Source organism: Sorex fumeus, unplaced genomic scaffold, assembly GCF_029834395.1.
Source record: "Sorex fumeus unplaced genomic scaffold, SorFum_2.1 ptg000030l, whole genome shotgun sequence".
NCBI lineage: Eukaryota > Metazoa > Chordata > Mammalia > Eulipotyphla > Soricidae > Sorex > Sorex fumeus.
The window spans coordinates 27,942,005-27,960,120 of NW_026606087.1; the positions used below are offsets into that span (position 1 = coordinate 27,942,005).

An 18,116-nucleotide genomic window follows, 5' to 3' on the forward strand; every position below is an offset into this window, starting at 1 on the left:
TCAGGAATACCTAAATATGAATGAGGCAATAAAATCGCCTTGGATCAAATAATGCCAAGACCCAAAGAATAGCCACAGCACAAAGCACTCAGATACAGAGAATTATCACAGCACAGGACAAATGAGAGAGAGCAATGATGTTACATGAGGTAGGGATGCAATGCACGTGCACAGGAACATGAGTAAAAACCAACACAATTTTACTTCAATCGTCTTTGAAACCAAACACCAGGCATTCAGAAAGTTTATTGTAGAATAATTAGTAAGATTATCTTTTAAGTAAACAAGAAAGGGAAAGAGGAATGGCATATCATAGAGGGGAGAAATAGACTCTTCATGGGACATGATATGCAAAGAGTTTCACTTGACCCTTTAGATGGATAAAGAAAATGGACATTCCTCCAAAAACTAGAAATTGAGCTTCCATACAAACCCAACCAAAAGCAATACCACTTTTGAGAATATATCCTGGGAGCCCAAAAACACACTGAAGAAAAGCTATCTGCATTTCTATGTTCATTGCAGAACTATTCACAATAGCCAGAATCTGGAAACAAACCAAATGCCAGAGAACAGACGACTGGATAAAGAAACTATGGTATATCTACACAATGGGACACCATGCAGCCACCAGAAAAAAATCAAGTAATGAAATTCACTGATAAATGGATGAACATGGAGGGTATCATGCTGAGTGAAAAGAGTCATAAGGAAAGGGACAGACATCGAACGACTGCATTTTTTTGTGGGATTTAAAAAAAAACAAACCTAGTATGAGACTAATACCCTAGGACAGTAGAAACAAGAGGCAAATAAACTGGTACAAGGTTGGAAGCTTGTCACAGTGTTGGGGGAAGGGCAGTTAGGATAAAGAAGGGGCCTCTATGCACCATGACAATGATAGTTAAAAAAGATCACTCAGTCAAAAACTGAGTTCTGAAAGTAGGTAAAGAGACAAACATGATAACACCTAAGTGCCTATGTTGCAAACCATAATGCCCAAAAGGAAAGAGAGAGACAGAGCACACATGCAAGAGCAAACAAAGAAAAGTGCTTGCCATAGAGGCAGGCTTGGGGGCTAGGGTACTTGGAAGGAAACTGGGGAAATGAGTGGTGGGAAATGTATACTGGCAAAAGGACAGGTGCTGGAACATTGTATGACTGAAACTCAATCATGAACAGCTTTGGAACTATGTATCTCACAGTGACTCAATTTTTTAAAAGGGAAATCTGTATAGCTTCTTTAAATAGCTAATTAATAGGCATTTAAAATTCATTATGTGCCAGACAGGCGCTGTATCAGCCCATTGCCCTCATTATCTCATTTATTCACTGCCAACCTGTTAGGTGAATTTGGTAATTCTTTCCATAATACTGCTAAAGAAACTGAAGGTTGCAATTTAAATAATTTGCTAAATGCTGAGGGTGATAGGCCAAGGTGAAGATCATCCCTAAAAGGAGTGAGTAGAGTTCAATCTCCCTCCAACACAACACTGCATGGCCAGTCTCTGACATTCAGCACTGCTTAGTGTTGCCCTAGTGACCCTGAGCATTGTCTGGCCTATCACACTGCTGGCTTTGGGCACTGAATCTTTTAGGCCCACTGGAAGTGGCCCTTCTAGAGATGCTGGTGGTGTTAAATAAAATATACATACATAAATAATTAAAACATTATTTGTCCAAGGTCACATTTCATCACTGGAAGAGAAAAATCTTAACACTGACCCGTTTCTTGAGCTAACCAAAACTCTTGGGTTTCTTTCCCAAGATGAGCCCAGAATTATGTGACTTGGTTTCCAATTTTAAATAAGAATATATTTAAATTTTTTTCTTCACAGCCAGGACTTTAAAACTAATATGCAACCAATTTAGCTACTTCAAAGGAGTATGGCCATAAAGAAGTTTCTTAATATCTTTGGATTTCCATTTCCACATCTCTAAAATGGGGATAAAAGCGAATTTTTCTGAATTATTGAATGATTAAATGGGTTGTATATTTTGAGGCAGCAAAGATTTTAGTAAAGGCTAAAATTTATTGTTGAGTTAAGTAAATTACATTCATATAAAAAGCTAGCAATAGAATGAGAGTAAATATACCATGTTCTTGTGGATAAAGGTGCCTATATTTATACAATTATTTAGAGAGACATGAGGATAATCTTTGCTAAAGCCCTACTTTAAGAGCAAAGTAATTAGATGTTTCAACAGAAAAAAAATGGATATTTGATTTGGACCACAGATGCATATTTACTGCATTGAAACATTTAATTCCTTGGCTGGAGCGATAGCACAGCCGGTAGGGCGTTCGCCTTACAAGCGGCCAACATGGCCGACCTGAGTTCAATTCCTCCGCCCCTCTCGGAGAGCCCAGCAAGCTACCGAAAGTATTCGATATGCCAAACACAGTAACAACAAAGTCTCCAATGGAGACGTTACTGGGCCTGCTCGAGCAAAATCGACGATCAACGGGAGGGCCTTTACCTTTACCTAAAGATGTAAAAAGCTACTTCAGCAAATGTGAAATGGTAAAATAAATGAAAAGTTCTCAATCACTTAAAAAGAAATAGCAAATGAATTAAAGACCAAGTCATATGTAGGTGTCACTGGGAAAAGTGAAGCACCAAGAAGTCTCTATTTTTTTGTTTTGCTATATTTTGGGGCTCTATCTTGGTGTGCTCAGAGCTTACTTCTGTCTCTATGCTTAGTGATCATTTTTGGTGTGGTTCAGGAAATCATCTGTGGTCTTGGGAATCAAACCAGTTGGCTGTTTGCAAGGCAAGTGCCTTACCTTCTGTACTGTGCTATATCTATAGTCGTTCTCTATTTCATATAAAAAGACATCATTGGTGTTCATTGTAAGGTAAAGGTAAAGGCCCTCCGTTGTTCATCGATTTGCTCGAGCGGGCCCAGTAACGTCTCCATTGGAGACTTTGTTGTTACTGTGTCTGGCATATCGAATACTCTCGGTAGCTTGCCGGGCTCTCCAAGAGGGGCGGAGGAATCGAACTCGGGTCGGCCATGTTGGCTGCGTGCAAGTCAAACGCCCTACCGCTGTGCTATCGCTCACACTTACGTTCACTGTAAGTGGTTTCATTAAACAAACAGTATTTAAAGCATAAAGAGGTTCATTTCTATCTTTTTTAATATTCAAATATATTCAAAGAAAATTCTGTAAATCTGTATGTTTCATCCATATCAGTAAAGGTATTCCTCCACTGAGGAATACAAGATTCAGAGCCATGTGAACTAGTTTAAGTCCCATCTATATAGACTTGTGCTTTAACATATATTCTATTCATATAAATAAAGGAAAATAAATTCATTCCAAGATGTCACATTTGTAGACTCAGGATAGGTTTCTTTGGAGGGAGTCTGAGGAATATTTTTTTTCCTTGAGCAGCTTTGTATTACTTTAACAAATGCAACGAACACATTTTCCCTTGGAACAAGAACATTTGAAGTGAAAACATGTACTCTACCTGTCTTTCTACTTATTAATTTACTCATAATCACCAAAAACTTAATGACTCCTTTTAGTGACCAAGAAGTAAACTCCACTGGTATTCTCTAAAAGTGGTAACACTTGACTTTTTCAAAGATACTTTCACTGAATTTGGTTTTTATTTTGTAGGATTAGCAATATGTTCTGTGCCCTATCCTAAAGCCTTATCCTGTTTTGCCTGTGGGATTAATAAGATATTTTAAATTTAACCCATTTGGAGTTCATTTTTCCCTTTGCCTTCCCACTTATAGTTGTTGCATTAGAGGGAGGATTTATTGACACCCTATTACATTTGATTCTAGGTAACTTTGGGTGATTCTGGGTAACTTTGTACTTGAAATTTAGAGTCGAAGTGGCCAAGATGTTAATCTTGACTCTTCTGCTAACAAAATATTGGTGTGCTACATCTTACATTTATATCTTAGCACCATATTTTCTTCTCAAGTAATAATCTTATAAATAAATAAAGTACCTATCTTAATAGTATGACTGTAAACCTCAAATCAGATACTGGATATCTATCAAACTGCTTAATTAATTGTACAATGATAGTATATCTCTCAAATTCTAAGCAAATAATTTCTAGTTTTTATCCTAACAGAGTAAGCACAAGTACTTAGAAATTTCTACTTGAAACAAGACCATAATTGTTTGAAAGATATCCCATGACTTTAGTTAGCTTTTAAAACAGCAATCAAAACTTTAGACAGGTATTATTTCTTCCTGGTAATTATCAGTGATCACAAATGCAATTACTCAACCCAAAATGTCTGACCTGGTGTAATCATCTTCAACAAGCATGTGCTTTGGGATTGGTGAGTATCTTCCTGGAGAGATGGGTGGTAAGGAGGTTTTGTATTCTAAAGTGCCATTGTTGCCAAGTAGATGGTTTTCCATTGGTGGAGAATAAGCTAAGAGGTAAAAGAAAAAAATAACTGTAACGTGGGAAATTCAGTGTGTTATGCTAACAGTTCTATTAAAAAAATAGAAAGTCTTTACCACATGCCAAGGGTCTTCTTGCCTGCAAAGAGGGAGGAGTTTTTTTACATTCAATGTGTACAAACACATGATGATTTTTTAGGGGGAAAAAAACGAATAACCATAGTGATATCTGTAAGCCTGGTTAGAATAATTTGGTGAAATAATTGGAGACCTATATTCTCAAAAGATGATTAATTTATACTAAAATAAAAAATGTTTGCTTTCTAATTGCAGAGTTTCATATTTTTATGTAATATTTAGTAATTAATGATTGATACTTAATCATTTTTAATCGACTATGAAAAGTTAGCTCTTGTATAGAACTTAAATCTCAAACTATATTGCTTCTCCATTCCAGAAAGATTAAGAATTTGAGCTTTTCTTTCTATTTCTCCACCCTAACAATTCTTCCTTCTGGGCAACTAAAATTCATTCTTCAACTACTATCACAACTGGATCTCTTGACACTGTATTTTCTTAAATATTTTCATTTATTTTTAATTGTTACTGTGTCTGGCATATCGAATACTCTCGGTAGCTGGCCGGGCTCTGTAAGCACCATGACCTACAAAATCGTTCACAATTCAGTTGTTTAAGGAAGTCATGATCCAATATCAATCCTACCACTACTGTAACCCTTCCTCTACCAATGTCCCCAATCCTGACTTCTGAGCAGACACAAGCAAGTCAGGCACAAGCAAATTTACTTCCTAATGCTTGTCACAACAAAATGGCCAATGAAGTTAGTATAAAATAGATCAATAAAAGTCAAGTTGTGATAATAGTTATATTGCACAATGGTATAACTAAAGTCAATTAGGATTTAATGAGCTGGAAGGTGCTGATTGAACCTTCTGTGTTATTGTTTTTGCTAATTAAGCTTGGCGGGTTTATACACTGCGTTCCCATCAGATTTGCAGTGCTCCTACTAGGCTGTTAGTATTGTGAATTTGGAAAAGATGTCTTGAGATGGCATATGCGGCTGCATGTTTCAGGAGCTGTGGAGCTGGACCATTTTATATCAGAGGAGATTAAGTGTAGTGACTACAGGACCTATCTGGAAGAGAGGGGAATCTGCCTGCCACAATTCCAAGAAGGCCACAACATTTTCAGCCCAAGGACCAATATATCTGGAACAGTTTGGTGGCTCCTTGATGTTTATTTGTGGAACTAGGATGTTTATATGTCAATCTCCTCAAACATATTTTATAATTATGTAACAACAAATGTTTTTCCTACAAAAATGCTTCATTGCCGCCACTGTATTGAATAAAACCTTTCCCTTTTGCCAGTCTTGTAAGATTTTCCTTTTAAACAGCCCTTATAACAAGATTCTATGGTCCTAAATGCATGTTATTCCAAGAATCTGAACTTTGTACCACTATGCCAAGCAACAATAATTCCTGACCCTTATTACATCTGTGACATTAAAATGACTTCCATTTTTCAAGATGCAATCCAGATAGCATCCTATTCATAAAGATTTTTCTGAACTTTCAAAGACAGGCTATATTCCATTATCTCTTTCCTTGAAATAGTCCAAAGATACTTATTTTTATCTTTCCCATGGCATATGTACCCCTATATTCTTTCTAAGTATAGAAGCTATTTATATATCTGAATTAGCCTTCCAGTGAAGGTCATGATTGTACCTCCTTTGTATCTCACATATTACCTTACAAAGTGTCTTTCACATATTAAAATTACTTCTATATATTTCTTAAATTAATTATAAAGTGTATTCCTACCTTTATCCCTTTGACATTGACCTTACATGCCTTTCATGCACTTAAAGTCTCAAGACTGATTTTTCTGAGACATTTCATATTAAAAACTTTGAAAGTTAGAACTTTTGAAATTATAAAGCAAGCCTTCTTTCAGCTTGTTGAATACTGAAATATATACATATATATACATATATATAGTGGGGAAGGAGTCATTTTAGAATTATTTTTAAGAAAAGCCGTGCACTGTCTGCACTGTCCTCCAGTTGTTTATCAATTTGCTCGAGCAGACCCAGTAACGTCTCCATCGTGAGACTTCTTGCTACTGTGTTTGGCATATTAAATATGTCATGGGTAGCTTGCCAGGCTTTGCCGTGTGGGCAAGATACTCTCGGTAGCTTGCTGGGCTCTCCTAGAGGGGTGGAGGAATCGAACCGGCGTGGCAGAGGAATCAAACCAGGTGCAAGGCAAACGCCCTACCTCTGTGCTATAACAAACATAATGGGAAAGTAACCCAATTATTTAATATTCAAATTTATTTCAGATTAAATGTATAAATATGATAAGTTAAATGACTTTTTAAGACCATAATATGGGTATGTCAGGTGTAGAAGACATTTGGGTTTCCAGTATTGTAAGTGATTTCCCAAGCTGCTCTTTTGTTTGTGTGTTTGTTTGTGTATTTGTTTAGGAGTCACAGTGGTACCAATAAAACTATACCTTAAACTCAAATTTATAAAACTTCCTTTAGCAAAGAAAAAATCTTCATTAACTTTTTCATTGACATAATAAAAATAGGTGACTTAGATAGCAGTGGGTCTCCCTGATTAACCCTGATCCTCCTACACTCCACAGTGACACATTATTTTCTATTTTCCTTGCCAAAATTCAGGTAAAGGTAAAAGCTATGCTGAGTAGATATGGATCATGATTTTAAATTTAAGGTAGGGATTTATTTTCTTCATAAAGAAGCAAATTTCTCTTTCTTATTATTTGTGCAGCCTTTCTTTTCCACTCAGCCACTAAAGATCTGAACTAGAAAGAATAAAATGTCATGAGTGAGATCATGCTCATGTACTTGAGAAGCAACTCAGAAATTTTTTCCCTATGCTGTGGGCTGGAGCGATAGCACAGCGGGTAGGGCGTTCGCCTTACAAGCGGCCAACATGGCCGACCCGAGTTCGATTCCTCCGCCCCTCTCGGAGAGCCCGGCAAGCTACCGAGAGTATTCGATATGCCAGACACAGTAACAACAAAGTCTCCAATGGAGACGTTACTGGGCCCGCTCGAGCAAATCGACGATCAACGGGAGGGCCTTTACCTTTACCTTACCTTATACTGTGGTAATGACACTGTTCCAACAAACATGTCTTTTACCAATGATATTCTTATCAACTCATTAGGGCTATTTCAAAACATTAGATAAGGACTAGTAGGTTAAGTGACCTCTGAAGCATTTCTACAGGCTAATAAATTAGGGAAGGTATGAATAGAGACTTTGCCAACTTTAGTAGAATTATATTATTGCAAACCTGGCATACTGTTCGAAGACAACACTCAGTGTGATACTTACAGTGAGTAATATCAGGTGGGCCATAAGGATCAGTCATGTAAATGGTGGTGGGTTTGCCAACTTTTAGATAAACAACATCTGATGTATTCTTTAATATTGCTACCGCCTCTTCATGTGTTACTTCTTCTAAACTATAGTTGTTTACCTGAAAGGGAAAAAGAATTCAATAATAAAGTTAAATCTATGCAGATGAAGTGTGATATTCAGGTAATAACATCTATAGAATCATGAATTTATCTGAATATTAGTTTTCAATTACAGAGTTCATTACCTATGTCACAATTTGACAGAAAAGAAAAATTAATGTCTTTATCCAAAGAAAATAAGGTACAGTTGTTGATGTTGTAACAAGGTTGATTTTGCCTTCTGTGAGGAAAAAATTCTTCTAGAATAATAAAAATTAGAATAAAAGGTAAAGGTAAAGGCCCTCCCGTTGATCGTCGATTCGCTCGAGCGGGCCCAGTAACGTCTCCATTGGAGACTTTGTTGTTACTGTGTCTGGCATATCGAATACTCTCGGTAGCTTGCTGGGCTCTCCGAGAGGGGCGGAGGAATCGAACTCGGGTCGGCCATGTTGGCCGCTTGTAAGGCGAACGCCCTACCCGCTGTGCTATCGCTCCCATTTTTTAATTGAAAAATGGTTGAATGTATTTATTCTTATGATGCAGAATTTGTTATTATGAAATGATACATACTTATTGAAGGAAATGAAAAAGTATGAAATAGAATAAAATAAAAATCATTTATATTCTTTTGTGCAGATGAACTTCTTTAAACAATTGTGACCGTATATTACTCATTGTTTTTAAACCTGTTTATAAAATATTTAAGCAACCATTTATTTAAAACATGAAAGTCTTCAAGACTTATTTTTTGTTTTTATCTCTTAATTTGTTTATTGAATCACAGTGAGATACACATTACAAAGTTGTTCATGATTGGGTTTCAGTCATACAATATTCCATTACTTGTCCCTTTATCACTGTACATTTCCCATCACCAATATCCCCAGTTTCCCTCCTGACCCCCTTCCCCTAGCATGTCTCTATAGCAGACACTTTTCCTCTCTCTCTCTCTCTCTCTCTCTCTCTCTCTCTCTCTCTCTCTCTCTCTCTCTTTGCAGTACAGATACTAAAAGATTAAAAGATTATCATGTTGGTCCATGCTGAGTGAAAATAGTCAGAGGAACAGGGACAGGGATAGAATGATTGGACTCATTTGTTGCACATAAAAAGACATAGTATGAGACTAATACCCAGGAAAGTGCCAAGAGGAATGGTCCATGGTTGGAAGCTTGCCATAAGCAGCGATGTGGGGAGGACAGCTTGGATAGAGAAGGGACCACTATGACAAAGAGAGTCAGAAATGTTCCCTCTGGCAAGGTATCTACAAACTGTTCTCATGAAACAAGACATTCCTGATCCATGAATGGTGCCTTAGCACATCCAGATAGTACTTTGACTTTTTCCAGGGAAGAGAGTAAGACCTTCACATCAGTTTATCCATCTCCTTCCCTGGGTCTTTTCTCCTTTTTCATTCTGGTGAGCAATTCAGAATTTGTACTTTTCTCCCACCTCTGGTGTGGAAGACAGTAAATAGAACTGGAAAAAAACACCATGAAAAATAGGAGCAGGGAAGTTTTCCCCTCCAGTGGGATCTGAGCACAAATTCTTCCACTGAATGATGCTGTCATATACAAGAACAAGAGGCAGTCCTGGCTTGTCGGATTGTTTCCTATAGCTCATCACAACTGGTTCAGTGGAGCTCCAGTGAGCTAGGTATGATTCATGCACAACTTTTCTTCATGAACAAGACTTATTTTAAGAGTATTGTGCTACATAGTTCTAACATAATAATTGTATTATCCTCCTACTAAAGCATTTTAGTTTGATTCTAATTTTTATGCTCTATATATGATATTATAGCAACAACAATTTTTCTTGATACAAATTAGGTGATTTTTTCGAGATAAATTATACAGTGCAATAGCTGGACCACATTTTGACTTTTGTTAAGCTTCTGTTATTATTTCAAATGTCTTATGGGAGGAAATATGAATCAATTTACCTTTATACCACAACTATATGAGTATCACTAATAGCTTCATCAATTTGAGTTTTCTTTGAAACTATTTCCATCAGAAAGTTATTTACTGGTTTATCTTATTTGGGAGAGGAGGTGTTGGAACCATACCCAGTGGCGCTCAGAGCTGACTCATAGCTCTCAGCTCAGAGATCACTCCTGGCAATAAAAAGGGACCATGTATCTATATACCTGTGCTACTTCTCCAGCCCAACAGTAATATATTTCCTAAGTAAAGGTAAAGGTAAAGGCCCTCCCGTTGATCGTCGATTTGCTCGAGCGGGCCCAGTAACGTCTCCATTGGAGACTTTGTTGTTACTGTGTTTGGCATATCGAATACTCTCGGTAGCTTGCCGGGCTCTCCGAGAGGGGCGGAGGAATCGAACTCGGGTTGGCCATGTTGGCCGCTTGTAAGGCGAACGCCCTACCGCTGTGCTATCACTTAATATTAATGTTGTAACATAGGGCTTGAAATATGAACAGATTCAAGGGTTTAAGGGTATTCTATTGCTGTTTGAATAATTCCCCTTTCCTTCTTGTAAGGAAGAGACCATGATAGAAGTGCAAATTTTACTTTGTGGCAATGGCATTAGAGAAGACCTCAGCAATGATTAAATGGTTTAAAATATTTAAGATGCATTCTTTTCTTTTTTCTTTTTCTTTTGGTTTTTGTGCCACTTCTGAAAATTCTCAGGATTTATTCCTGGTTCTGTGCTCATGGATCATTCCTGGCAGGACTTGGGGAACCATTTTCACTGCTGTGGATCAACCTGGGAATGGCCACAAGTAAGGCAAGTACCTGAAACCCTGTACTATCCCTCCTGACTCAATATGTATTTTTCAATACAAGGTTATTCTCATTCAGCCACAATGTTTTAATGATGTCTACGGCCATACCACCCTGAACGCGCCCGATACATATGTATATATACATATATTTCCACTGAGATTGTTTGGCTAATCAGTTCTTCCAGAACCATTTGTTGAAGAGGCTTTCCACGAACTTAATTTTTGTTGAAATCTTAGCTACTTTGTTGAAGTACACTGATCTAAGGGTATGTTTCTAGACTTTCATTCTATTCCATAATAGATAATTTGGTCTGATAATTTGCCTTTATACCAGTTCTACACAATTTTGATTATTACAGATTTATAGTATAACCTAAAGATGACTAAAGTTTCCCATCTTCTTTATTTCTCAGGGTTGCTTTGCCTGCTTGGGTAGTTTTACTATTCCATATAAATTTTTAGTAGCATTTTATCCATAGCCTTAAAAAATGCCATGAGATTGTTTTATGAGTATTGAATTTGAGTTTGTATAGTGCTTTGAGTAGAATAGTCATCATAATAATGTTGGTTTTAGGGCCAGAGCAGTAAGACAGCAGGTAGGGCACTTGCCTTGCACAGTCAGCCTGGGTTCGATCCTCAACACCCCATATGGTGCCCCAAGTTCCACAAGAAGTGATCCCTGATTTCAGATCCAGGAGTAAATCCTGAGCACTCAGGCATTGATTCAAAAAATTAATTTTTCCAATCTATGAGCAGGGAATGTGACTCAATTTATTTTTTACTTTTTCGATTTCTTTTAAAGGTGATTTATAGTCTCCTTTGTATAAATCTTTCAACTATTTTGTAATTTGATTCACAAGAACTTGATTATGTAGGGGAATAATTATCAATTGCATCTTTAAAATATTCCTTTATAATAATAACATCACGATCACGATCATGACCATCCTGTTATTCGTCAATTGCCTTGAGCAGGCCCCAGTAACATCTCCTTTGTCCTAGCCCTGAGATTTTTTAAAAAGTGCCATATTCAAGTCTCTTTCAGAGTTAGGAGAATGAGACCCTTCATTGTTACTGGTATTTGGCATATTGGGTACTCCACGGGGAGTTTGCCAGACTCTGCCATGTGGGCAGGTTACATTCGGTAGCCTGCCAGTTTGTCCAAAGTAGGAATGAGATGATAAGATGTCACGCAGCTGCGAATGCGGCCACGCGCTTCTGGGACCTGGGTTTTATAGGAGGATCTGGAATTTGGAGGATCTGGGTGGAGGATGCTCAGCCCCGATCCGAGTAGGCTTGGAGATCTCAGCCCTGGGACCACTGTGCCTTTGTTCCCCTGCTGGTACCTTCATGTGTGCGGAGGGTGGTCTCAGCATGGTGGTGGCTGGTTCTGGAGGTCTTTGGCTGCCGGAGCCCTGGTCAGGGCGGGGAGGAAAACTCAACCCGCTCCCCTCCAAGGGGCCTAGGTGAGGACAACCAGGCGCGGGGTCAGGAGACACTGCGCTGTTCTCTTCCGGGAGCTGGTTTTTATAGTCTCTGAGTCTTGGCCGTTGATGGGATTACACGGCGCCAGGGGGCCAGTTGGTGGGTGTGACCCCCGCCTACCGGAATTTGGAATAACATACCTCAATATTTATATATGAAAATGCACCAGATTTTTGCATATTGGTGTATAGCTTTACGTTACCTTTCTAAAATGCATATTACTTTTAGGGTGTATTTGGCAGAATTTTCAGGGTCTTCTATGTTTAATGTTATGACTTGTGATAGTAATAGTTTGATATATTTTACATTTTAACTTATTTTGGCCACAGATGGTAGTACTCCTGGCCTACTCCTGGCTTTGCACTCCGGTATCATTACTGGCAAGGGTAAGTCTAACATATGAGGCATCTGGAATCAAACCTAGTTTGGCCATGTGCAAAGCAATCACCTTACCCTTTGTACTATCACTCTGGCCCACAATTTGAATTCTTTTAATATCTCTGCTTTTCCTTGTAGCTGTGGCAAAGAAGTGCCAAAACTATGCTGAATAATTGTGAAAATGGTCATCCTTGTCTTGTACATGATTTTAGAGGAAAGGCTTTTATCGTCTCATCATAGATTTTGAGCTGAGCTGTGAATTTGTGTTTATATAGTCTTTACTAGAGTGAGGAATAAAAGCCAGTATCTTTTTATCTCCATTGTGCTGATCCATATTTTATCATAAGTGGCATATAATTTTTTTAATGCTTTCTTTAGGAGCCTACAGAATGGGAAAGAATATTTACCCAATACCCATCTGATAAGGGATTAATATCCAGGATATACAGGACACTAGTAGAATTGTACAAGAAAAAAACCTCCAACCCCATCAAAAAATGGGGAGAAGAAATGAACAGAAGTTTCCTCAAAAAAAAAATACAAATGGTGAAAAGGCACATGAAAAAATGCTCCACATCACTAGCCATCAGGGAGATGCAAATCAAAACAACGATGAGATATCATCTCATACCACAGAGACCGGCACACATTCAAAAGAACAAAAGCAACCAGTACTGGCGTGGATTTGGGGAAAAAGGGTCATTCTTTAGCTGTTGGTGGGAATGCCCAGTAGACCAGCCTTTCTGGAAAACAATATGGACAGTCCTTCAAAAACTAGAAGTTGAGCTTCCATATGACCCCACAATACCACTTCTGGGAATATATCCCGAGGATGCAAAAAAGCACAGTAGAAATGATATATGTACCAATATGCTCATTGCAGCACTGTTTACAATAGCCAAAATCTGAAAACAACCCAAGTGCCCTAAAACAGATGACCGGTTAAAGAAACTTTGATACATTACACAATGGAATACTATGCAGCTGTCAGGAGAGATGAAGCCATGAACTTTGCTTAAAAATGGATAGACATGGAGAGTATCATGCTAAGTGAAATGAGTCAGAAAGAGAAGGACAGACATAGAAGGACTGCACTCATTTGTGGAGTATAAAACAACATAAAATGAGGTTGACATCTAAGGACAGTAGATACACGGGACAGATAGATTGCTCCATAGCTGGAAGCCTGCCTCATGAGCAAAGGGGAGAAGGCAGCTGGAATAGAGAAGGGTTCACTAAGAAAATGATGGCTGGAGGAATCGGTCGGGATGGGAGATGTGTGCAGATAGTAAAGGACCAAACATGATAACCTCTCAGGGTCTGTATTGCAAACCATAATGCCCAAAAGTAGAGAGAGATTATGGGGAATCATGTCTGCCGTGGAGGCAGGGGGGAGGGTGGGAAAGGGGGGGGTAGGGAGGTATACCGGGGATATTGGTGGTGGGGAATGTGCACTGGTGGAGGGATGGGTTTTTGATCATTGTGTGATTGTAACCCAAACATGAAAGCTTTTAACTATCTCAAGGTGATTCAATAAAATTAGAAAATAAAATAAAATAAAATGGTCTCTTTGCATTTTATTGATATGATCATGTGATTTACATTTTTCCTTGTAAAATATATAGAGTAAAGCATTAATTGATTTGAGTATTTTTAAATATCTTTGCATCCTGAGATATTTTCCATTTGATTATGGTGTATGTTTTTTTATTGTATTATTTAATTCACTTTGTTAAAGTGATTATTGTTAAATTAATTATTGAATTATTTAATTCACTTTGTTTCAGCTCCAGCAGCTGAAGACCTCCGGATCCAGCCACAGCGATGCTTAAGACCACTCTCCACATGTTCAGAAGAGCCTCATGCATGAAGGAACCGGCTGAGGGACCCAGGTGTGCGGGACCCGGGACATATATCTCCAAGCCTGCTCGGATTGGGACTGGGCCTCCTCCACCCTGATCCCCCATCTTCCAGTATGTAGGCATTACACCCACCAACTGCCCCTGGCACAGTGTAATCCCATCAATGGCCAAGACCCAGAGACTATAAAACCCAGCTCCCAGAAGAGAGCGGCGCAGTCTCCTACATCTGCGCCTGGCTGTCCTCACCAGGGCCCCTTGGAAGAGGGTGGGTTGAGTTTCCCTCCCCACCCCGAGCAGAGCCCTGGCAGCTGAGGACCTCCGGTTCCAGCCACAGCCATGCTTAAGACCACTCTCCACATGTTCAGACGAGCCTCATGTATGAAGGAACTGACAGAGGAACCCAGGTGTGCGGGACCCAGGGCGTAGATCTCCAAGCCTGCTCGGATTGGGACTGGGCCTCCTCCACCAGGTAGATGCCCCATCTTCCAGTATGTAGGCATTACACCCACCAACTGACTATAAAACCCAGCTCCTGGAAGCGTGTGGCCGTGACATCTTATTATCTAGTTCTTACTCTGGAGATCTTGACAGGCTACCAAAACTATCGTGCCCACAAGGCAGAGTCTGGCAAACCCCCCTTGGCGTATTCAATATGCCGAAAGCCAGTAACAATGATGGGTCTCATTCTCCTGACCCTGAAAGAGCCTTGAATATGGCACTTTCTAAAATCTCAGGGCTAGGACAAAGGAGATGTTACTGGGGCCTGCTCGAGGAAATTGATGAACAACAGTATGAGAGTGATACAATGATACTTTGTTAAGATTTTGTTGAGAATCTTTATATCTGTGTTCCTCAGAGATATTGAACTATAATTTTCATACTTTTAATTATTTTAAATTTCTAATACTTGTTCTGTTCAAATGGTTTTAATACTTCTTAGGAGATTGCTGGAATCCAAAAATTTATAAATTTCTTTTAAAGTTTCCATTTTGTCGTATAAAGTTTCTCATAGTATTATCAGAGGAGCTTTTTCATTTATGTGGTATTTGTTAAAAATACCCCACCCCGTTTATTACTGATCCAATTTATTACTTTGCTTCTATATTTTTTTCTTCTTTTTTTTACTAGTGAAATGCCATGAGGTACAGTTGTTGACCTTACAAGCTTTTGTGTTTGTGTTTCAGTTATACAATGATCGAGTAACCATCCCTCCACCAGGGCACATTCTCCACCCCTAATGATCCCAGTATCCCTCCCACCCCCCATTTCCTCCATCCCACACCACCTCTGTGGAAGGGCATTCCCTTTTGTTCTCTCTCTCCTTTTGGGTGCTGAGGTTTGCAAAAGAGGCATTGAGTGGCAATCATGTTCGGTCTATAGTCTACTTTCAACATGCATCTCCCATCCTGGGAGGATCCTCCCAACACCCTTTACTTGGTGTTCCCTTCTCTGTCTGAGCTGCCCTTTCTCCTAGCATGTATGACTGGCCTTCAAGCCATGGAGTTAACCTCCTGGTACTTATCTCTACTATTCTTGTATGTTAGTCTCCTATTTTGTTACTTTATGTTCCCCAGATGAATGCAGTCTTTCTATGTCTGTCCCTCTCTTTCTGACTCATTTCACTTAGCATGATACCTTCCTTGTATGTCAATTTTATGACTTTGTCTTTTCTAACAGCTGCATAGTACTCCATTGTGTAGATGTACCAAGTTTCTTTAACCAGTGATCTGTTCTTGGGCACTTGGGTTTTTTTTCCCAGATTTTAGCTATTGTGAACAGTGCAGCAATGAACATAGAAGTGCAGATGTCATTTCGGCTGTACTTTTTTGCCTTTCCAGGTTATTTTCCCAAGAGTAGTATTGCTGGGTCAAATGGGAGCTCTATTTCTAATTTTTTGAGAATCGTCCATGCTGTTTTTCAAAAGGGCTGGACCAGTTGGCATTCCCACCTGCAGTGAAAGGGAGTCCCTTTCTCGATACATCTGAGCCAACACTGGTTGCCTTTGTTCTTTTGGATGTGGGCCAGTCTCTGTGGTGTGAGGTGATATCTCATTGTTGTTTGGATCTGCATCTCCCTGGTGATTAGTGATGTAAACTATTTTCTCATGTGTCTTTTAGCCGGGCTGGAGTGATAGTACAGTGGTAGGGTGTTTGCCTTGCACACAGCCGGCCTGGCCGAGCTGGGTTCAATTCCTCTGCCCCTCTTGGAGAGCCCAGCAAGCTACCGAGAGTATCTCGCCTGCACGGCAAAGCCTGGCAAGCTACCCATGACATTTTCAATATGCCAAACACAGTAACAACAAGTCTCATGATGGAGATGTTACTGGGCCCGCTCAAGCAAATCAACGAACAACGGGAGGACTGTGACTGTGATCTTTTAGCCATTCATATTTCTTCTTTGAGAAAGTTTCTGTTCATTTCATTATCCCATTTTTTTGATGGGGTTGCATGTTTTCTTCTTGTGGAGTTCAACCAGTGATTTGTATATCCTTGATATCAACCCCTTATCAGATGGGTATTGGGTGAATATCCTTTCCCATTCTGTAGATTGTCTTTGTATTCTGGTCACTATATCTTTTGTGGTGCAGAAGCTTCATAATTTAAGATAGTCCCATTTGTTTATCTTTGTTTCCACTTGGATGGTCAGTGGAGTGTCGTCTTTGAAGATACCATTAGCCTCAACATCATGGAGGGTTTTGTTGACCTTGTCTTCAATGACATAAATGATATTAGCACAGCGGGTAGGGCGTTTGCCTTGCATGCAGCCAACATGACTGACCCAAGTTCAATTCCTCTGCCCCTCTCGGAGAGCCCGGCAAGCTACCGAGAGTATTCGATATGCCAGACACAGTAACAACAAAGTCTCCAATGGAGACGTTACTGGGCCCGCTCGAGCAAATCGATGATCAACGGGAGGGCCTTTACTTTACTTTTACTTGTCTTCAATGTTTTCTATGGATTTTGGCCTGATGTTGAGATCTTTAATCCATTTTGATTCGACTTTTGTGCACGGTGTTAGGTCGAGGTCTAAGCCCATTTTACTGCATGTTTTGTCCAGTTATGCCAGCATCATTTGTTGAAGAGGCTTTCCTTGCTCCACTTCACATTTCTTGCTCCCTTATCAAAGATTATATGTTCATACATTTGGGGTTGTGTGTACGAATATTCCACGCTGTTCCATTGGTCTGTGGCCCTGCCTTTGTTTCATTTCCGTGAGCCAGGACAGGTAGATTGCTCCATAGCTGGAAGCCTGCCTCATGAGCAAAGAGGAGAAGACAGCTGGAATAGAGAAGGGATCACTAAGAAAATGATGGCTGGAGGAATCGGTCAGGAAGGGAGATGTGTGCAGAAAGTAGATAAAGGACCAAACATGATAACCTCTTAGGATCTGTATTGCGAACCATAATGCCCAAAAGTAGAGAGAGATTATGGGGAATCATGTCTGCCATGGAGGCAGGAGGAGGGTGGGAAAGGGGGGTTATACCGGGGATATTAGTGGTGGGGAATGTGCACTGGTGGTGGGATGGGTGTTTGATCATTGTGTGATCGTAACCCAAAGATGAAATCTTGTAACTACCTCACAGTGATTCAATAAAATTTAAAAAAAATTAAAAAAATATTACTCTATGAAACTAATACCCAAGGCCAGAGAAACAGGGGCCAGGAGGACTGGTCAGTAGTTGAAAGTTTGCCACAATAGTGAGTGGGGGGCAAAGGATAGATAGAACAAAGAAAGAATCA

The 18,116-nt window shown here is 39.4% G+C and overlaps 1 protein-coding gene across 22 annotated transcripts in view; it reads right to left on the reverse strand.

Moving 5' to 3' along the window:
* The window catches only part of DLG2 (discs large MAGUK scaffold protein 2), a 1,600,462-nt gene that overhangs the window by 553,653 nt on the left and 1,028,693 nt on the right, over window positions 1-18,116 (reverse strand). For all 22 annotated transcript variants that reach the window (XM_056115953.1, XM_056115951.1, XM_056115947.1 and 19 more), the window contains 2 exons: window positions 7,781-7,925; window positions 4,278-4,413 (listed from right to left, as the gene is read on the reverse strand). In XM_056115953.1, coding sequence (XP_055971928.1) covers window positions 4,278-4,413; window positions 7,781-7,925 — 281 coding nt within the window. The remainder of the gene's footprint in view (window positions 1-4,277; window positions 4,414-7,780; window positions 7,926-18,116) is intronic.